Source organism: Rhodnius prolixus, unplaced genomic scaffold, assembly GCF_049639745.1.
Source record: "Rhodnius prolixus isolate KJV_2025 unplaced genomic scaffold, Rpr scaffold_14, whole genome shotgun sequence".
NCBI lineage: Eukaryota > Metazoa > Arthropoda > Insecta > Hemiptera > Reduviidae > Rhodnius > Rhodnius prolixus.
Genome location: NW_027411594.1, coordinates 9,917,502 through 9,940,672, shown reverse-complemented (window position 1 = coordinate 9,940,672; position 23,171 = coordinate 9,917,502). Strand labels below are relative to the sequence as shown.

The 23,171-nt window shown below is 27.7% G+C and overlaps 1 protein-coding gene across 4 annotated transcripts in view; it reads right to left on the bottom strand.

Moving 5' to 3' along the window:
* Positions 1–14,789: 14,789 nt before the first annotated feature.
* Positions 14,790–23,171, bottom strand: part of drm (odd-skipped family member drumstick) — a 31,789-nt gene continuing 23,407 nt past the window's right edge. For 3 of the 4 annotated variants that reach the window (XM_074123592.1, XM_074123593.1, XM_074123590.1), the window contains exon 3: positions 14,790–16,709. In XM_074123592.1, the coding sequence (XP_073979693.1) occupies positions 16,658–16,709 (52 nt within the window). In that variant the 3' untranslated portion in view covers positions 14,790–16,657. Of the gene's footprint in view, positions 16,710–18,547; positions 18,634–23,171 lie in introns of all 4 variants that reach the window. The other variant, XR_012457154.1, reaches the window with a different exon arrangement.

Below are 23,171 nucleotides of genomic sequence, written 5' to 3'. Positions count from 1 at the left end.
AAACGAGATTTTTAGAGTGAAAGTTTAGTTACATTTGAAACAGTGAAATTTTTACCTTCAAATATCTCGAAAACTACTCGATAGATTTTGCTTATATTTTATCTGTATATAGAGTCAGTTATTGTCTATAATTGTTTAAAATTCCGTAAAAATCTGTAGAGTAGGAAAAGAGATATGTAGAGTTAATTTTTAGTTACGTTTCAAACAGTGAAATTTTTACCTTCAAATATCTCGAAAACTACTCGATAGATTTTGTTTATAATTTATCTGTATATAGAGTCAGTTATTGTCTATAATTGTATAAAAGTTTGTAAAACTCTGTCGAGCAGGAAACGAGATATTTAGAGTTAAATTTTGGTTTCCTTAGAAACACTGAAATATTTAACTTCAAATAACTGGAAAACTACTCGAAAGATATTGTTTATGTTTTATGTGTATATAGAGTCAGTTATTGTCTATAATTGTACATAATTTCGTAAAAATCTGTCGAGTATAAAACGAGATATTTAGAGTTAAATTTTGGTTTCCTTAGAAAAACTGAAATATTTAACTTCAAATAACTGGAAAACTACTCGAAAGATATTGTTTATATTTTATGTGTATATAGAGTCAGTTATTGTCTATAATTGTATAAAATGTCGTAAAAATCTGTCGAGTAGGAAACGAGATATTTAGAGTTAAATTTTAGTTACGTTTCAAACAGTGAAATTTTTACCTTCAAATATCTCGAAAACTACTCGATAGATTTTGTTTATATTTTATGTGTATATAGAGTCAGTTATTGTCTATAATTGTATAAAATTTCGTAAAAATCTGTCGAGTAGGAAACGAGATATTTAGAGTTAAATTTTAGTTACGTTTCAAACAGTGAAATTTTTACCTTCAAATATCTCGAAAACTACTCGATAGATTTTGTTTATATTTTATGTGTATATAGAGTCAGTTATTGTCTATAATTGTATAAAATTTCGTAAAAATCTGTCGAGTAGGAAACGAGATATTTAGAGTTAAATTTTAGTTACGTTTCAAACAGTGAAATATTTAACTTCAATTATCTGGAAAACTACTCAATAGATTTTGTTTATATTTTATCTATATATGGAGACTTTTATTGTTTATAATTGTATAAAATTTTGTAAAAATCTGTCGAGCAGGAAACGAGATATTTAGAGTTAAATTTTGGTTTCCTTGGAAACACTAAAATATTTAACTTCAAATAACTGGAAAACTACTCGATAAATATTGCTTATATTCTATCTGTATATGGAGACTGTTTTTGTCTATAATGTTTAAAATTCCGTAAATATCTGTCAAATAGGAAACGAGATATTTAGAGTGAAATTTTAGTTACGTTTGAAACAGTGAAATTTTTACCATCAAATATCTCGTAAACTGCTCGATAGATTTTGCTTATATTTTATCTGTATATAGAGTCAGTTATTGTCTATAATTGTTTAAATTTCGTAAAAATCTATCGAGTAGGATCGAGATATTTAGAGTTAAATTTTGGTTTCCTTTGAAAGAGTGAAATATTTAACTTCAAATATCTCGAAAACTACTCGATAGATTTTGTTTATATTTTATGTGTATATAGAGTCAGTTATTGTCTATAATTGTATAAAATTTCGTAAAAATCTGTCGAGTAGGAAACGGGATATTTAGAATTAAATTTTGGTTTCGTTTAAAACAGTGAAATCTTTAACTTCAATTATCTGGAAACTACTCAATAGATTTTCTTTATATTTTATCTATATATAGAGTCAGTTATTGTCTATAATTGTACATAATTTCGTAAAAATCTGTCGAGTATAAAACGAGATATTTAGAGTTAAATTTTGGTTTCCTTAGAAAAACTGAAATATTTAACTTCAAATAACTGGAAAACTACTCGAAAGATATTGTTTATATTTTATGTGTATATAGAGTCAGTTATTGTCTATAATTGTATAAAATGTCGTAAAAATCTGTCGAGTAGGAAACGAGATATTTAGAGTTAAATTTTAGTTACGTTTCAAACAGTGAAATTTTTACCTTCAAATATCTCGAAAACTACTCGATAGATTTTGTTTATATTTTATGTGTATATAGAGTCAGTTATTGTCTATAATTGTATAAAATTTCGTAAAAATCTGTCGAGTAGGAAACGAGATATTTAGAGTTAAATTTTAGTTACGTTTAAAACAGTGAAATTTTTACCTTCAAATATCTCGAAAACTACTCGATAGATTTTGTTTATATTTTATGTGTATATAGAGTCAGTTATTGTCTATAATTGTATAAAATTTCGTAAAAATCTGTCGAGTAGGAAACGAGATATTTAGAGTTAAATTTTAGTTACGTTTCAAACAGTGAAATATTTAACTTCAATTATCTGGAAAACTACTCAATAGATTTTGTTTATATTTTATCTATATATGGAGACTTTTATTGTTTATAATTGTATAAAATTTTGTAAAAATCTGTCGAGCAGGAAACGAGATATTTAGAGTTAAATTTTGGTTTCCTTGGAAACACTAAAATATTTAACTTCAAATAACTGGAAAACTACTCGATAAATATTGCTTATATTCTATCTGTATATGGAGACTGTTTTTGTCTATAATGTTTAAAATTCCGTAAATATCTGTCAAATAGGAAACGAGATATTTAGAGTGAAATTTTAGTTACGTTTGAAACAGTGAAATTTTTACCATCAAATATCTCGTAAACTGCTCGATAGATTTTGCTTATATTTTATCTGTATATAGAGTCAGTTATTGTCTATAATTGTTTAAATTTCGTAAAAATCTGTCGAGTAGGATCGAGATATTTAGAGTTAAATTTTGGTTTCCTTTAAAAGAGTGAAATATTTAACTTCAAATATCTCGAAAACTACTCGATAGATTTTGTTTATATTTTATGTGTATATAGAGTCAGTTATTGTCTATAATTGTATAAAATTTCGTAAAAATCTGTCGAGTAGGAAACGGGATATTTAGAATTAAATTTTGGTTTCGTTTAAAACAGTGAAATCTTTAACTTCAATTATCTGGAAAACTACTCAATAGATTTTCTTTATATTTTATCTATATATGGAGACTTTTATTGTTTATAATTGTATAAAATTTCATAAAAATCTGTCGAGTATGAAACGAGATATTTAGAGTTAAATTTTAGTTTCCTTTGAAATACTGAAATATTTAACTTCAAATAACTGGAAAACTACTCGAAAGATATTGTTTATAATTTATCTGTATATAGAGTCAGTTATTGTCTATAATTGTATAAAATTTCGTAAAAATCTGTCGAGTAGGAAACGAGATATTTAGAGTTAAATTTTAGTTACGTTTCAAACAGTGAAATCTTTAACTTCAATTATCTGGAAAACTACTCAATAGATTTTCTTTATATTTTATCTATATATGGAGACTTTTATTGTTTATAATTGTATAAAATTTTGTAAAAATCTGTCGAGCAGGAAACGAGATATTTAGAGTTAAATTTTAGTTTCCTTTGAAATACTGAAATATTTAACTTCAAATAACTGGAAAACTACTCGAAAGATATTGTTTATAATTTATCTGTATATAGAGTCAGTTATTGTCTATAATTGTATAAAATTTCGTAAAAATCTGTCGAGTAGGAAACGAGATATTTAGAGTTAAATTTTAGTTACGTTTCAAACAGTGAAATCTTTAACTTCAATTATCTGGAAAACTACTCAATAGATTTTGTTTATATTTTATCTATATATGGAGACTTTTATTGTTTATAATTGTATAAAATTTTGTAAAAATCTGTGGAGCAGGAAACGAGATATTTAGAGTTAAATTTTGGTTTCCTTGGAAACACTAAAATATTTAACTTCAAATAACTGGAAAACTACTCGATAAATATTGCTTATATTCTATCTGTATATGGAGACTGTTTTTGTCTATAATGTTTAAAATTCCGTAAATATCTGTCAAATAGGAAACGAGATATTTAGAGTGAAATTTTAGTTACGTTTGAAACAGTGAAATTTTTACCATCAAATATCTCGTAAACTGCTCGATAGATTTTGCTTATATTTTATCTGTATATAGAGTCAGTTATTGTCTATAATTGTTTAAATTTCGTAAAAATCTGTCGAGTAGGATCGAGATATTTAGAGTTAAATTTTGGTTTCCTTTGAAAGAGTGAAATATTTAACTTCAAATATCTCGAAAACTACTCGATAGATTTTGTTTATATTTTATCTGTATATAGAGTCAGTTATTGTCTATAATTGTATAAAATTTCGTAAAAATCTGTCCAGTAGGAAACGGGATATTTAGAATTAAATTTTGGTTTCGTTTAAAACAGTGAAATCTTTAACTTCAATTATCTGGAAAACTACTCAATAGATTTTCTTTATATTTTATCTATATATGGAGACTTTTATTGTTTATAATTGTATAAAATTTCATAAAAATCTGTCGAGTAGGAAACGAGATATTTAGAGTTAAATTTTAGTTTCCTTTGAAATACTGAAATATTTAACTTCAAATAACTGGAAAACTACTCGAAAGATATTGTTTATAATTTATCTGTATATAGAGTCAGTTATTGTCTATAATTTTTTAAAATTTTGTAAAAATCTGTCGAGCAGGAAAAGAGATATTTAGAGTTAAATTTTGGTTTCGTTTAAAACAGTGAAATCTTTAACTTCAATTATCTGGAAAACTACTCAATAGATTTTGTTTATATTTTATCTGTATATAGAGTCAGTTATTGTCTATAATTGTTTAAATTTCATAAAAATCTATCGAGCAGGAAAAGAGATATTTAGAGTTAAATTTTAGTTACGTTTCAAACAGTGAAATTTTTACCTTCAAATATCTCGAAAACTACTCGATAGATTTTGTTTATATTTTATGTGTATATAGAGTCAGTTATTGTCTATAATTGTATAAAATTTCGTAAAAATCTGTCGAGCAGGAAAAGAGATATTTAGAGTTAAATTTTGGTTTCGTTTAAAACAGTGAAATCTTTAACTTCAATTATCTGGAAAACTACTCAATAGATTTTGCTTATATTTTATCTATATATAGAGTCAGTTATTGTCTATAATTGTATAAAATTTCGTAAAAATCTGTCGAGTAGGAAACGGGATATTTAGAATTAAATTTTGGTTTCGTTTAAAACAGTGAAATCTTTAACTTCAATTATCTGGAAAACTACTCAATAGATTTTGTTTATATTTTATCTATATATGGAGACTTTTATTGTTTATAATTGTATAAAATTTTGTAAAAATCTGTCGAGCAGGAAACGAGATATTTAGAGTTAAATTTTAGTTTCCTTTGAAATACTGAAATATTTAACTTCAAATAACTGGAAAACTACTCGAAAGATATTGTTTATAATTTATCTGTATATAGAGTCAGTTATTGTCTATAATTGTATAAAATTTCGTAAAAATCTGTCGAGTAGGAAACGAGATATTTAGAGTTAAATTTTAGTTACGTTTCAAACAGTGAAATCTTTAACTTCAATTATCTGGAAAACTACTCAATAGATTTTGTTTATATTTTATCTATATATGGAGACTTTTATTGTTTATAATTGTATAAAATTTTGTAAAAATCTGTCGAGCAGGAAACGAGATATTTAGAGTTAAATTTTGGTTTCCTTGGAAACACTAAAATATTTAACTTCAAATAACTGGAAAACTACTCGATAAATATTGCTTATATTCTATCTGTATATGGAGACTGTTTTTGTCTATAATGTTTAAAATTCCGTAAATATCTGTCAAATAGGAAACGAGATATTTAGAGTGAAATTTTAGTTACGTTTGAAACAGTGAAATTTTTACCATCAAATATCTCGTAAACTGCTCGATAGATTTTGCTTATATTTTATCTGTATATAGAGTCAGTTATTGTCTATAATTGTTTAAATTTCGTAAAAATCTGTCGAGTAGGATCGAGATATTTAGAGTTAAATTTTGGTTTCCTTTGAAAGAGTGAAATATTTAACTTCAAATATCTCGAAAACTACTCGATAGATTTTGTTTATATTTTATGTGTATATAGAGTCAGTTATTGTCTTTAATTGTATAAAATTTCGTAAAAATCTGTCGAGTAGGAAACGGGATATTTAGAATTAAATTTTGGTTTCGTTTAAAACAGTGAAATCTTTAACTTCAATTATCTGGAAAACTACTCAATAGATTTTCTTTATATTTTATCTATATATGGAGACTTTTATTGTTTATAATTGTATAAAATTTCATAAAAATCTGTCGAGTAGGAAACGAGATATTTAGAGTTAAATTTTAGTTTCCTTTGAAATACTGAAATATTTAACTTCAAATAACTGGAAAACTACTCGAAAGATATTGTTTATAATTTATCTGTATATAGAGTCAGTTATTGTCTATAATTTTATAAAATTTTGTAAAAATCTGTCGAGCAGGAAAAGAGATATTTAGAGTTAAATTTTGGTTTCGTTTAAAACAGTGAAATCTTTAACTTCAATTATCTGGAAAACTACTCAATAGATTTTGTTTATATTTTATCTGTATATAGAGTCAGTTATTGTCTATAATTGTTTAAATTTCATAAAAATCTATCGAGCAGGAAAAGAGATATTTAGAGTTAAATTTTAGTTACGTTTCAAACAGTGAAATTTTTACCTTCAAATATCTCGAAAACTACTCGATAGATTTTGTTTATATTTTATGTGTATATAGAGTCAGTTATTGTCTATAATTGTATAAAATTTCGTAAAAATCTGTCGAGCAGGAAAAGAGATATTTAGAGTTAAATTTTGGTTTCGTTTAAAACAGTGAAATCTTTAACTTCAATTATCTGGAAAACTACTCAATAGATTTTGCTTATATTTTATCTATATATAGAGTCAGTTATTGTCTATAATTGTATAAAATTTCGTAAAAATCTGTCGAGTAGGAAACGGGATATTTAGAATTAAATTTTGGTTTCGTTTAAAACAGTGAAATATTTAACTTCAATTATCTGGAAAACTACTCAATAGATTTTGTTTATATTTTATCTATATATGGAGACTTTTATTGTTTATAATTGTATAAAATTTTGTAAAAATCTGTCGAGCAGGAAACGAGATATTTAGAGTTAAATTTTGGTTTCCTTGGAAACACTAAAATATTTAACTTCAAATAACTGGAAAACTACTCGAAAGATATTGTTTATAATTTATCTGTATATAGAGTCAGTTATTGTCTATAATTGTTTAAATTTCATAAAAATCTGTCGAGTAGGAAACGAGATATTTAGAGTTAAATTTTGGTTTCGTTTAAAACAGTGAAATCTTTAACTTCAATTATCTGGAAAACTACTCAATAGATTTTGCTTATATTTTATCTATATATAGAGTCAGTTATTGTCTATAATTGTATAAAATTTCGTAAAAATCTGTCGAGCAGGAAACGAGATATTTAGAGTTAAATTTTGGTTTCGTTTAAAACAGTGAAATATTTAACTTCAATTATCTGGAAAACTACTCAATAGATTTTGTTTATATTTTATCTATATATGGAGACTTTTATTGTTTATAATTGTATAAAATTTTGTAAAAATCTGTCGAGCAGGAAACGAGATATTTAGAGTTAAATTTTGGTTTCGTTTAAAACAGTGAAATCTTTAACTTCAATTATCTGGAAAACTACTCAATAGATTTTGCTTATATTTTATCTATATATAGAGTCAGTTATTGTCTATAATTGTATAAAATTTCGTAAAAATCTGTCGAGCAGGAAACGAGATATTTAGAGTTAAATTTTGGTTTCGTTTAAAACAGTGAAATATTTAACTTCAATTATCTGGAAAACTACTCAATAGATTTTGTTTATATTTTATCTATATATGGAGACTTTTATTGTTTATAATTGTATAAAATTTTGTAAAAATCTGTCGAGCAGGAAACGAGATATTTAGAGTTAAATTTTGGTTTCGTTTAAAACAGTGAAATCTTTAACTTCAATTATCTGGAAAACTACTCAATAGATTTTGCTTATATTTTATCTATATATAGAGTCAGTTATTGTCTATAATTGTATAAAATTTCGTAAAAATCTGTCGAGCAGGAAACGAGATATTTAGAGTTAAATTTTGGTTTCGTTTAAAACAGTGAAATATTTAACTTCAATTATCTGGAAAACTACTCAATAGATTTTGTTTATATTTTATCTATATATGGAGACTTTTATTGTTTATAATTGTATAAAATTTTGTAAAAATCTGTCGAGCAGGAAACGAGATATTTAGAGTTAAATTTTGGTTTCCTTGGAAACACTAAAATATTTAACTTCAAATAACTGGAAAACTACTCGAAAGATATTGTTTATAATTTATCTGTATATAGAGTCAGTTATTGTCTATAATTGTTTAAATTTCATAAAAATCTGTCGAGTAGGAAACGAGATATTTAGAGTTAAATTTTGGTTTCGTTTAAAACAGTGAAATCTTTAACTTCAATTATCTGGAAAACTACTCAATAGATTTTGTTTATATTTTATCTATATATGGAGACTTTTATTGTTTATAATTGTATAAAATTTTGTAAAAATCTGTCGAGCAGGAAACGAGATATTTAGAGTTAAATTTTGGTTTCCTTGGAAACACTAAAATATTTAACTTCAAATAACTGGAAAACTACTCGAAAGATATTGTTTATAATTTATCTGTATATAGAGTCAGTTATTGTCTATAATTGTTTAAATTTCATAAAAATCTGTCGAGTAGGAAACGAGATATTTAGAGTTAAATTTTAGTTACGTTTCAAACAGTGAAATTTTTACCTTCAAATATCTCGAAAACTACTCGAAAGATATTGTTTATAATTTATCTGTATATAGAGTCAGTTATTGTCTATAATTGTATAAAATTTCGTAAAAATCTGTCGAGCAGGAAAAGAGATATTTAGAGTTAAATTTTGGTTTCGTTTAAAACAGTGAAATCTTTAACTTCAATTATCTGGAAAACTACTCAATAGATTTTGCTTATATTTTATGTGTATATAGTGTCAGTTATTGTCTATAATTGTATAAAATTTCGTAAAAATCTGTCGAGTAGGAAACGGGATATTTAGAATTAAATTTTGGTTTCGTTTAAAACAGTGAAATCTTTAACTTCAATTATCTGGAAAACTACTCAATAGATTTTGTTTATATTTTATCTATATATAGAGACTTTTATTGTTTATAATTGTATAAAATTTTGTAAAAATCTGTCGAGCAGGAAACGAGATATTTAGAGTTAAATTTTGGTTTCCTTGGAAACACTAAAATATTTAACTTCAAATAACTGGAAAACTACTCGAAAGATATTGTTTATAATTTATCTGTATATAAAGTCAGTTATTGTCTATAATTGTATAAAATTTCGTAAAAATCTGTCGAGTAGGAAACGGGATATTTAGAATTAAATTTTGGTTTCGTTTAAAACAGTGAAATATTTAACTTCAATTATCTGGAAAACTACTCAATAGATTTTGTTTATATTTTATCTATATATAGAGACTTTTATTGTTTATAATTGTATAAAATTTTGTAAAAATCTGTCGAGCAGGAAACGAGATATTTAGAGTTAAATTTTGGTTTCCTTGGAAACACTAAAATATTTAACTTCAAATAACTGGAAAACTACTCGAAAGATATTGTTTATAATTTATCTGTATATAAAGTCAGTTATTGTCTATAATTGTATAAAATTTCGTAAAAATCTGTCGAGTAGGAAACGGGATATTTAGAATTAAATTTTGGTTTCGTTTAAAACAGTGAAATATTTAACTTCAATTATCTGGAAAACTACTCAATAGATTTTGCTTATATTTTATGTGTATATAGTGTCAGTTATTGTCTATAATTGTATAAAATTTCGTAAAAATCTGTCGAGTAGGAAACGGGATATTTAGAATTAAATTTTGGTTTCGTTTAAAACAGTGAAATCTTTAACTTCAATTATCTGGAAAACTACTCAATAGATTTTGTTTATATTTTATCTATATATAGAGACTTTTATTGTTTATAATTGTATAAAATTTTGTAAAAATCTGTCGAGCAGGAAACGAGATATTTAGAGTTAAATTTTGGTTTCCTTGGAAACACTAAAATATTTAACTTCAAATAACTGGAAAACTACTCGAAAGATATTGTTTATAATTTATCTGTATATAAAGTCAGTTATTGTCTATAATTGTTTAAATTTCATAAAAATCTGTCGAGTAGGAAACGAGATATTTAGAGTTAAATTTTAGTTTCCTTTGAAATACTGAAATATTTAACTTCAAATAACTGGAAAACTACTCGATAGATATTGTTTATAATTTATCTGTATATAGAGTCAGTTATTGTCTATAATTGTATAAAATTTCGTAAAAATCTGTCGAGTAGGAAACGGGATATTTAGAATTAAATTTTGGTTTCGTTTAAAACAGTGAAATCTTTAACTTCAATTATCTGGAAAACTACTCAATAGATTTTGTTTATATTTTATCTATATATGGAGACTTTTATTGTTTATAATTGTATAAAATTTTGTAAAAATCTGTCGAGCAGGAAACGAGATATTTAGAGTTAAATTTTGGTTTCCTTGGAAACACTAAAATATTTAACTTCAAATAACTGGAAAACTACTCGATAAATATTGCTTATATTCTATCTGTATATGGAGACTGTTTTTGTCTATAATGTTTAAAATTCCGTAAATATCCGTCGAGCAGGAAACGAGATATTTAGAGTGAAATTTTGGTTTCTTTAGAAACAGTGAAATTTTTACCTTCAAATATCTCGAAAACTACTCGAAAGATATTGTTTATATTTTATGTGTATATAGAGTCAGTTATTGTCTATAATTGTATAAAATTTCGTAAAAATCTGTCGAGTAGGAAACGGGATATTTAGAATTAAATTTTGGTTTCGTTTAAAACAGTGAAATCTTTAACTTCAATTATCTGGAAAACTACTCAATAGATTTTGTTTATATTTTATCTATATATGGAGACTTTTATTGTTTATAATTGTATAAAATTTCATAAAAATCTGTCGAGTAGGAAACGAGATATTTAGAGTTAAATTTTAGTTTCCTTTGAAATACTGAAATATTAAACTTCAAATAACTGGAAAACTACTCGAAAGATATTGTTTATGTTTTATGTGTATATAGAGTCAGTTATTGTCTATAATTGTATAAAATTTTGTAAAAATCTGTCGAGCAGGAAAAGAGATATTTAGAGTTAAATTTTAGTTACGTTTCAAACAGTGAAATTTTTACCTTCAAATATCTCGAAAACTACTCGATAGATTTTGTTTATATTTTATGTGTATATAGAGTCAGTTATTGTCTATAATTGTATAAAATTTCGTAAAAATCTGTCGAGTAGGAAACGGGATATTTAGAATTAAATTTTGGTTTCGTTTAAAACAGTGAAATCTTTAACTTCAATTATCTGGAAAACTACTCAATAGATTTTGTTTATATTTTATCTATATATGGAGACTTTTATTGTTTATAATTGTATAAAATTTTGTATAAATCTGTCGAGCAGGAAACGAGATATTTAGAGTTAAATTTTGGTTTCCTTGGAAACACTAAAATATTTAACTTCAAATAACTGGAAAACTACTCGATAAATATTGCTTATATTCTATCTGTATATGGAGACTGTTTTTGTCTATAATGTTTAAAATTCCGTAAATATCTGTCAAATAGGAAACGAGATATTTAGAGTGAAATTTTAGTTACGTTTGAAACAGTGAAATTTTTACCATCAAATAACATGAAAACTACTCGAAATATATTGTTTATATTTTATCTGTATATAGAGTCAGTTATTGTCTATATTTGTATAAAATTTCTTAAAAATCCGTCGAGCAGGAAACGAGATATTTAGAGTGAAATTTTGGTTTCTTTAGAAACAGTGAAATTTTTACCTTCAAATATCTCGAAAACTACTCGATAGATTTTGCTTATATTTTATCTGTATATGGATACTGTTTTTGTCTATAATTGTTTAAAATTCCGTAAAAATCTGTCAAATAGGAAACAAGATATTTAGATTTAAATTTTAGTTACGTTTGAAGCAGTGAAATATTTACCTTCAAATATCTCAGAAACTACTTGATAGATTTTGCTTATATTTTATCTGTATATGGATCCTGTTTTTGTCTATAATTGTTTAAAATTCCGTAAAAATCTGTCAAATAGGAAACAAGATATTTAGAGTTAAATTTTAGTTACGTTTGAAGCAGTGAAATATTTACCTTCAAATATCTCAGAAACTACTTGATAGATTTTGCTTATATTTTATCTGTATATGGATACTGTTTTTATCTATAATTGTTTAAAATTCCGTAAAAATCTGTCAAATAGGAAACGAGATTTTTAGAGTGAAAGTTTAGTTACATTTGAAACAGTGAAATTTTTACCTTCAAATATCTCGAAAACTACTCGATAGATTTTGTTTATATTTTATCTGTATATAGAGTCAGTTATTGTCTATAATTGTTTAAAATTCCGTAAAAATCTGTAGAGTAGGAAAAGATATATGTAGAGTTAATTTTTAGTTACGTTTCAAACAGTGAAATTTTTACCTTCAAATATCTCGAAAAATACTCGATAGATTTTGTTTATAATTTATCTGTATATAGAGTCAGTTATTGTCTATAATTGTATAAAAGTTTGTAAAACTCTGTCGAGCAGGAAACGAGATATTTAGAGTTAAATTTTGGTTTCCTTAGAAACACTGAAATATTTAACTTCAAATAACTGGAAAACTACTCGAAAGATATTGTTTATGTTTTATGTGTATATAGAGTCAGTTATTGTCTATAATTGTACATAATTTCGTAAAAATCTGTCGAGTAGGAAACGGGATATTTAGAATTAAATTTTGGTTTCGTTTAAAACAGTGAAATCTTTAACTTCAATTATCTGGAAAACTACTCAATAGATTTTCTTTATATTTTATCTATATATGGAGACTTTTATTGTTTATAATTGTATAAAATTTCATAAAAATCTGTCGAGTAGGAAACGAGATATTTAGAGTTAAATTTTAGTTTCCTTTGAAATACTGAAATATTTAACTTCAAATAACTGGAAAACTACTCGAAAGATATTGTTTATAATTTATCTGTATATAGAGTCAGTTATTGTCTATAATTGTATAAAATTTTGTAAAAATCTGTCGAGCAGGAAACGAGATATTTAGAGTTAAATTTTGGTTTCCTTGGAAACACTAAAATATTTAACTTCAAATAACGGGAAAACTACTCGATAAATATTGCTTATATTCTATCTGTATATGGAGACTGTTTTTGTCTATAATGTTTAAAATTCCGTAAAAATCTGTCGAGTAGAAAACGAGATATTTTGAGTTAAATTTTCGTTACGTTTGAAACAGTGAAATATTTACCATCAAATATCTCGAAAACTACTCGATAGATTTTGCTTATATTTTATCTGTATATGGAGACTTGTTTTGTTTATAATTGTATAAAATTTCGTGTCTTGCCTGTCCATTTCATTTGTAATAGTGTTTTGTTTTATTATTGATAAAATGTAGCTTTTATCTTCATAATTTAATGAGCACTATATTTTAGGTCTATTTAGTTTTTATTTTCGGTTTGATTTCTGTGGTTCTTTTTATTCCGTGTAAGCGCTTACAGAATGGACATTAATATGGAATGGGACAAAGGTAGAGTTGGTTGGTATTTAAATCACTGATTTAAAATAAGATTTGAATCTTTAATTATTCTATTGATTTAATTCAGATCACAAGCAACGTATTAACAAGTAAATTATTTAATAATAATTATTGATTTCTCTTTTGTGTTTTACCGTTGTCCCTTTAATTTTGTACTTGTAATGTAATACTTTTATAATTGATTTGTTGATTTGCTGTTTTAAAAATATGCATATCTTTATTTACTTATTATTGTACATATGTACAATATTGTTGTAGTACACCTGGGTTATGAATGTAATTGAAAAATACAATATTATTTAATGTTAAAGCAGATCTATTATTATCTGTTATTATTAACCTTTGACTATTGCAGAAAGTAACAATCACTTAGTCGAAAAATGAACTTAATTCGACGATTTTTTATTTAAAAAATAAATAAAATTGTAGAATTATGTTGAAGCATTTTTTTGATAAAGCTTTTGTATTTTTTTCGCCTCATATTTATTTTGATTTTTTATAATTTTTTTTTTTTAAGTCTGTGATTAATAGTTTGATTATTATTAATAGTTATTATAGTCAATCTAAGTTAAGTGGTGAGCTGCGTGAAAAAATCTTTTGCATGTGAATGCAGCCAGCTCTATTAAAGAAATGTATAGGAAGATATTTGAATGTTGAAGTTTTCTTACCTTTATACTTACTGTAATTTCAAGTCGCAATATCTTGCAATATATTCATCAAACAGTAATGTAATTTGTTCCAATAGTATTCTCATGTGGTTCTCTATATTTTAGATAGATATCAGCCTAATCTGTTCCATTTTCTACACCATTCTATTTGCTACAAATTCAAGTCTTAATATTTCTTCCTAATAATATAGTCTTTAACTTGTTATGGTATACTAATTGACTGTAAAGGCGCCACGGTAACCGAACGGTTGTAGACGAGATCCGCAAAGCTTGGGTTCCATTCTCCTTGGTTCTTATTCAATAGTTAATATGAGAAATTTATTGTAAAGTATGTTAGCTGTAATATTGGGTCCAATAGTCTAGTTGCACAAAGAAATCTGCTCCATTCTTGGAGGGTTAGAACAGGTTATTTATAAAAGAAAATACAATAGAAAACTTATAGTAATTTTTTTTAAATATTTAATTGTATTTAATACAGTTCTCTATAATTTAATACATTTTTTTTGTTGTATTTCTTTTCAATTATTCTTATACAGCATGCGCAATAACATCTTTTGAGTTTTATTATTATTTATTTATTTTTTGCTGAAACAACAAAAAATCTAAACTTAATTTAAATAATTTTCTTTTAATTATACAAAATATTATTATAATAGATCGCTATGTTACAAGAAATTTAAGTTATGTTAAGCATACAATTATTTTTTAAAATAATACTTTATTTAAAGAAGAATAAACAGGCACAAAATAGTTTAAAGAAAAGTTATCAACTTTTTTTTAAGATTGCAATTCTCCCGAAGAATATAAAATGCAAATTTACAAAAATAATCAATCGCTTTTTTTTTAAAAAAAAAAAATCAATGATTCACTTGGTTTTGTGAAAATCGTATCTTCCAAATTAATGGCAGTTATATCAATGGTTGAGACATCAGTAAGAACTCAAGTTGATCTCTGTGATTTCTTCCTGAATGTGAAGAGGAAGCGCGGAAGTGACTGTGAACTCTAAGCGAATAAATGTCTTCCAAAGACGAGCGGCGAGATGCCATATCAGGTAGGGCAGAAAGGGTCACATCTTCCAAGAATAACGTACTTATAATATTATCAAATAAGTTAACAATTTATTTCTTCCTGTAATAAATTAATTTATTGTAATTCCAAAATGCAATATTTATCACAAAAAAAAAAAGCTTTTACATTCACGTAAAAGAAATAAAATTATGGAAAAATGCATTTATGTTTCACATTTTACAGAATATTAGTTGCAAAGGTGAAAAATATGTTAAACAAACATTTTTTGGAATTTATAACATACCAAAATTAAGTTTTTGTTGGTTATACTACCGTTTGACCTGCAACAAGTACTGCGGCCTAGGGTCAAATTGAAGAAACTTGTCTTTACTCAATGGCCCACCAGGGGTAGTTTTATTGGAGCACGGGATTATAGTTTTTAAAATATTTTTTTCTGTATAAACTAAAAATTTATTTTTGTTCGCTCACTTAGTGTATTAATAAATAATTTATATCATTCTCGCTTAAACCCGGTAATAAACCTTAACCTCTAACTATATGGCAAGGCACCCCATAGTTCCAACTATAGTTAGTTGTATTACGGTCAATACATCAACTTTTCACTTACTTTTGATGTCCTATTCGATATTTTGGATGCAGCACTCACAATGATACGATCATTTTCAAAACAAGTGAATCAATTTCTACTTATTATAAACAATCAAAAGACAAAGAAATTAGCAAAAAGTAAATAAATCAGGTAAACATTTTTTTGCCTCCGAAAAAATTGGTAAAATTCCAGTAAAAGCGAGTACAGATTTAAGAAAAATAATTTTATAAATTAGAAAATAATATGAAAATATAATATTTACAGGATAACATTATGGAAAACAATAAATTTGTTTTATTCCAAATTAATTTCAGTAATTAGAATTGACACATGTCTCTGTAATAATGTTTCATAACATTTTTAATAATGCTTTATTGAGACTAGAAACATTTTCTTTTTAATATTTATTAATTTTACTTCATTATTATTAATAATAAAAATAATAATATTGCCTCGTCCAAAATTTAATAGCAAAAGTAATCTTTGAAATTAAAGTTCAAAGTTATTGGAGAGAAAATTAAATATTAATAATACATAATTTAAATTTAAATACGATATTAATGGCCTATTTGGATTTTTTAAATGCTTATATAAGATATTATTTGAATTAAATCGATTAAATAAATGTATAGTTGTAAATAGTGTGTAACTTTTATTTTAAATTAATAGAAAAATAATAGTTTTATAATCTAGATAGATAGTTGGTAGTTCTGCAGCTCGGACTGTGAACACTCCTAGAGAAAAAATACAAAATTGATATAAGTAATCACAAATGTAGAGAGAAGTAGGTGAATAATGTGATTTAAATTAAGTTTAAATCTACTCTAGGAGATTGACTCTCAGTTCTCAAGGGGCAATCTATTCGTCATTGTTTTATTATTCAATTGATCATTTTATATACATAAATCATTTGATATGAATTCCATCTCATTGTAATCTAGGCGGAAATTAACACATTCATAAAGTAAACGTTGTTGACAACTAGGAGAGCGAGAAGATTTGGCAGCCTACAAGTTGCTCAGCACGTTTTTAATGGCGTAAGTAACAACTTTAAGTATTTGGGTGCCGCCCTTACTGCAAAAAACGAGGTAACCAGTCGGATTGCAGCTGCAAATAGGGACATCTCGAGAAATGCCAAACTCACCATGTACAAGACACTTATCAAACCAGTCCTATTATATGGCTCAGAAACATAGACGCTAACCTCAGCGGATGAAAGTACGCTGAACTGCTGGGAGAGAAAGGTATTGAGAAGGATTTATGGCCCGGTGGTGGAGAATGGTACTTATAAATGGAGGAAAAATGCTGAGCTGAGGGAGCTTTTTAAGGAGGCGAACATTGTAAATAGCAATAAGCTGGGAAGACTGCGCTGGTTGGGGCACCTCCACAGAATGGACCAAGATAGAGCACCTCGCATCGCCTATGAAGAGCATCCCGGAGGCAGAAGGCCTAGAGGGAGGCCAAGACTGAGATGGTTGAACAAGGTGGAGGAGGACCTCTCCAAGTTAAATGAGGGAGGATGGAGAAGAAAAGCGAGTGATAGAACGGCTTGGAGTGAATTGTTGAAGGAGGCCAAGGCCCTACAAGGGCTGTAGAGCCATGGAGTTAGTAAGTAGGTAAATAAAGTAAACGTTAAGACGTGAATGGAGACGCCTTGACCGTTCATTTAAGTTATCAAGGTGGCAGATCAAGAAGAACGAAATTCGGACGAGAATACGGCAATCTTTTGTGCCTTCTCCTCAAGGAGACCTCTGAAAGATGATGAAACAACTCACCCAGTATCTCTAGAGCAGTTCCAGGAATCGGGGGGAAGAGGGAAGCCGGCATTTCGAGTCTATTTCGAGAAAGATCAGAAATGCTATTCGGTTTTGAGATGAAAACCGAATGAACTTTCTATTATTAAGTTTTCTTTTTTACATTTCCATAGTGTGGGTGGGAGACTTGGTAATTGTAAGCTTGGAGCTTAAATATTTGCGCTTAATCCATGAATATTAACCGAACTGACCGATATTGAGGCCTTAACTAGCCATCATCCTAATTTCAGAGCCAATGGAATGTTTAGAAATAGCTAAAAACTATTTAACAAAATATATTTATATAAAATATACAAATACATGCACAATACTACTTTCGGATAAATTTTCTAACTAAATATAATTTATATTTTACATTTTCATAAAACTGAAAAACTACTACTTCCGGCCAAAATATTTTGTTAGGTCCATTAGAGAAAATATTTGAACAGAAAAACAATAATGGGATTTCTCAGATTTCATCTGAGATACTCAGACATTAAATTTAAGTATTGGAAAAAAATTTTGAATTTGAATTAAATACAAAAAATTTAGTCCAAATCAATAATTTTTTTTTTCTCACAAAAAATCACGAACATTCCAACACCAACACCAAAATAAATAAAAAATAAAAATTAATTAATTTATTTATTTATTTAATTAATCATGCATTACGACTAGATTAAACTAAAAGAATGGATAACAAAATAAACATGCAAACTATAAAAAATATAATTAAGTAATTAATCAATTTTCAAAAATCAAAATATAATTCTTACGCCATGTTTATAAAATTAAGGAATGCCGCATGATTTGAGTGGCTCAGTGAGTGGAGCTTTCTTGAACTAACTATCGCCAGCCACATCTGCATTGCAAGAACATAGAAACACAATAGCTAGTGTGAAACTGTCACACAATAATCTCTCACTTCTACTTCATTTACATTTCTAGTTTTACCAATTGTTTTTCTTAAAAACTAAACGTAAAATTGAAAAGAGAAATTTACACCATTTAAAAGAATTATAGTTGGTGAAGATAGTAAAAGATTCTGGATGTAAAAATTTACAAAATTAGCTTAAGATCACAAGCCAAGCGCTCCTCTCTCACTCTCTGTAAACTTCCGGTTTAAAAAATAAATAAAAAATCCAGCTACCGAACTACCGGATACTCAACTTTAAAACTTCCGTTGTTTACTAAAATGTTAGTTGGCTTTAATGTAGGTTGTTTATTAAATTAAAAAAAATGCTGCTGGCCTACGAATGACATATTTTCTAACACGCAATTTACGCAATTGTAGAAAGATAAAATTCCTACCAAGAGGTTAGGTTAGGTTAGGTTAGGCTGCAAGACATTGTCACTCCGGTAGAAGCTGATTCAGTCAAGTGACACCGCATAAAACCAAAAGTAGTTTGTGAACAACGAGTTTTTTGATCAAACCTCTAAAAACTGCAATTTCGGGGGGGAAAAAACGGAGTAAAGGATGCATCATTCCTCATCCCAGAAAACACTGACGATAAATTCTTCGACACTAGCGTATTCATTAATTAAATAAAATTAAATCGATTTATTGTTTTAAAAGATAAGTTTCTTTCACCCCCCCCCCCAATTGTCGTTTAAAAAATTCTAAATAGTCTGAAAATTGAAAATAATATTTACAGCTGGCACATTATTTACATGAAATTGCCTTTATTTTCTTAAATTTAATTCATTAATTTAAAAAAAGTAAATAACTGAAACGAAATTGAATTAAATTATTTCTTCAAAATTAATTTCTGCGCATATTATAAGGACAATTTCGTTGCAGTTACTTTTTTATTAAATAATATAAATAGATTTATTTATCTGCCACCACGGTGCATCATAGTAAATGAGATTAAAATTATTTAGTGCAGTTTAATTTAATTGTGAATTAGATTAAAATTAATTAATCTATTTTTTTTGTAACTTTCTCTTACTGCGGGAAGTGCAATTTTTGAGATTCTTCGAAAATATTATTTTAAAGTTTTACTAAAAACGGAAAATGTACCGGAATACTGGAAATTTCAATTCAACATGTTTTTCTTCAAAAGCGGCAATCAAGTAAAGTAATCGCCTATTTTTTCAGGCAGGCTTTACGTCCAACTACCACATTAGGTGTCATGAACGGAGGCGACTAGCAAACATACTTTACTGTAAATTTCTTGTATTAACCATTAAATAAAAAATCCAAGGCCTAGAGACCGGGAATCGAACCCACTAAACCAATAATACAACTTAGCATTGCGGGTCAACGCCTCTAACCGCTCGGCTACCGTGGCGCCACAAAAGCGGCAATATTTTTTCAGTTTTAACCAAATTTCCGAGCGAGTTGTCATTTATTTAGATGAATGAACTGTTTACGTAAACGTAGCGTTGATTTAGAACTTTGGTCACTTGATGCGGTTATCTTGACAATCACATCTCTTTATGTTTTACAATATTTAGTCGCAAATGGTGCTGAGCGCAATGCCAAAATATGATACAAAACGATGAATTGGGACTTACCATCTCGTGTAAGATGGGTTTGCCCCAAAGAAAATGGTTACTACCGGCTTGCCGTTCTCGTCGCGTAACGGTCCCGTTTAAGGAGGGGAAAGATGCCCTTAAAATATTCAAAAAAAAAAATTCGATTTCCGGCTCAGTTTTCTGAGTAATGATCGCCCTGAGTAAGAGGAGACACAGGAATTGCAAATGCCGGATGGATTTTTTTTTAAACTACTAATTTCCTTTGCTGTTCCTGTTTCTGCTAGTAAGAGCACGCAAAGCGGTCGTGTTAACTGTTCTATATCGCGTCTCCACCGGAAGTACTCGTCCTGAACGGCTTCCACATATAATTAGAACACCTAGTGCACTCAAACGGTCATATAATCTACGCTTCTATCACTAATACACTAAATAGGGTTGAACGTGGTGCTTAAATTATATATTATAAATAGAATATTCTATTTTTGATTATTCCTAAACCGGAAGTACCTCTTTACGAAATAGATTTCCGCTTTTTTGAGATTTTCTTGAAATAAAAACTTCAAACACGAAGGGTCTATTGCGGCTACTTCCCTTCTGTTAAGACTCAAACATATTTTAAGTAAATTCAGGATCAAGAACTTTAAGATTACAGCCAATAAGATCGTGTGAGTGTCCTCTAAAAATTTAAGTTAGAAAGGTTCGAAATTCGAAGAATACAAACCTATTTTCATCTACTGCAAGGAAATATTACGTCTGTTACAATCGACCAAAATGTAGTCGAATTAAAGTGAAGGAATCACCAAACAATTTATTCGTGTGATCGCTCACATTACTTTCTCTATCTTAGTTGACTAAGTATTATTTTTAAAGTAGGAATTTGTACTGAAAACGAGATTTCAAATTTAAAAATGTTTTCTACAATGTTAGCTAAAATATAAATGATGTTAAAGTATAGACAAGGTGGAAATGAGCGTTCCGTAACAGCTCGGGACTCAGAATACCAAAAAAGCTAAACTCAGAAACAAATACAGACCAAAGTTATGGGCCAAAAAAAAAATGTCAAAGTTCACCCTTGGAAATCCTTTTTGAGGAGCGCTTACAAAACTGCAGTAAACTCAGAACAAACTGGTTCTCTATTCAGATGCATTCCCCAGTAAACTGATCTTATACTTACGCAGCTATTTAGAACCGTATACTCAATCGGCATTTTAATGCCCAATTTTTGTAACCCCTTTCTTACCGGAAAATGTTTCAAATAAAGTTTACAAGCCTGCAGGTAGAGATTGTTCTTCCGGCCGCATCGACTGCTGCGTTCATTAGCAGCCTCTATGTACTGATTTCAGGAAAATCCTTTCCAAAAAATTACAGCAGTAGCATTTCCGGTCTACTAATTGGATTCGAAAAATCGATTCAGAAAAGTGGCTCTAACGGAAACCCTAAACTTCATTCCCGTGATCTCTAGATCGATTATCAAACTTTAACATTCTGTGATTTTCCGTTTTTTTTTTGTTTTTTTACGTTACGCTGACCACACATCTACACACAGACACAAATCTAGGATTAACTTGAAGGGCAACAAAAGATCTTTTAGGTAACAGTACGAGAAAGTAGTGTCGGACCTGATGATGCTACTAATTTCGAAAGAACTTAGATATTTATAAGGCAGCATTCTAAAGTGATTGTAAACACAATATTATTCTTTAAAAACATCATTCACTTTAAATTGTTGAGTATTTTAGACTCAGTGGTGATTGAGCCGTAATAAAACTGTCTCTTAACCGCTTTACTAATGTCAAGTTTAGTTGTATCGCAGCGTTTCATTGACAATGCGAGCGCCAATCAGCAACAAATCTGCCGTCCTGAACTTCCCGATGATCGGCCACTTAGTTTTACTTTCTCCCATATTCCGGTGGGAAGTTAAGAGAAGATTCCTTTGGGTACAAAAAGTAGAGTCAGTCATTGTGTCTGTTTGTCTATCCCGCAATATTCGGCACTTCCTTTTATCGAAGCGGTTGAAGAATAAACAAAACTAACTTCATCCTAGCTCAGTGATGGCGAACCTGTGACACGCGAACTCATTTTAGGTGAAACGCATCGACAAAAAATTATTATATTATTTTAAATAATTTAGCGAGTACTTTGAAGAAATTACGGTAATAATTGAGAATAAGGATCTTGGCAATCTTTCCTCAGATCAATTACCACCATAAAGTGGGCCATTTAATAAATCTTTATTGTTTTTACTGTGATTGCAAATATCAAAAAAATTATGAAGTATTTCTATATTGACTGCGGCACCAGAGGTTAGGTAGGGTTTTCCAAAATTTTGACACTCTGAGCTCAAAAGGTTCGCCATCACTGTCCTAACTTGTATCCTTACTAGTCCAACTAACTCGTATTCTTACCAGAAATCAACTACACACGGTATTGAGTAAGCAATAGAAGTATAGAAAGGAAGTTATTACAAATAAAGTTGCAGCAATTGACGTCACGGTGACTTTATAAGGGAAAAAAAAACACTATTTTGTTTGTTAAATTTAAATTTAGCAAAAATTTAAGTGAATTTAACCGCCTTGTTAAAGTTTGCCGCCTTGTGCAAAAGAACGAAACAGTTTTATGCAACACGAGATTGCTTTCCGTTCTAATTATTTCCGCTAACTTTAAACCAATCTTTCGAATAATGAGAAAACAGCTAAAAATCTAATTAGTAATAGTTATTAATAAGTTTCACGCGAACAGAATTTATGTGAAAATTACACAGTAAGAGAAAGTGATGTGAGTCATTCACAACTATTTTCTTTCTTTTTTTTCAGATTAGTAAAAAAGTTAAAAAATTAGGATAAATTTTTTGGGGCTACTCAGCTATTTCTCTTCTTTTTTGTTATAAATAAAAAATTAATTTAATTAAAAGAAATTTCC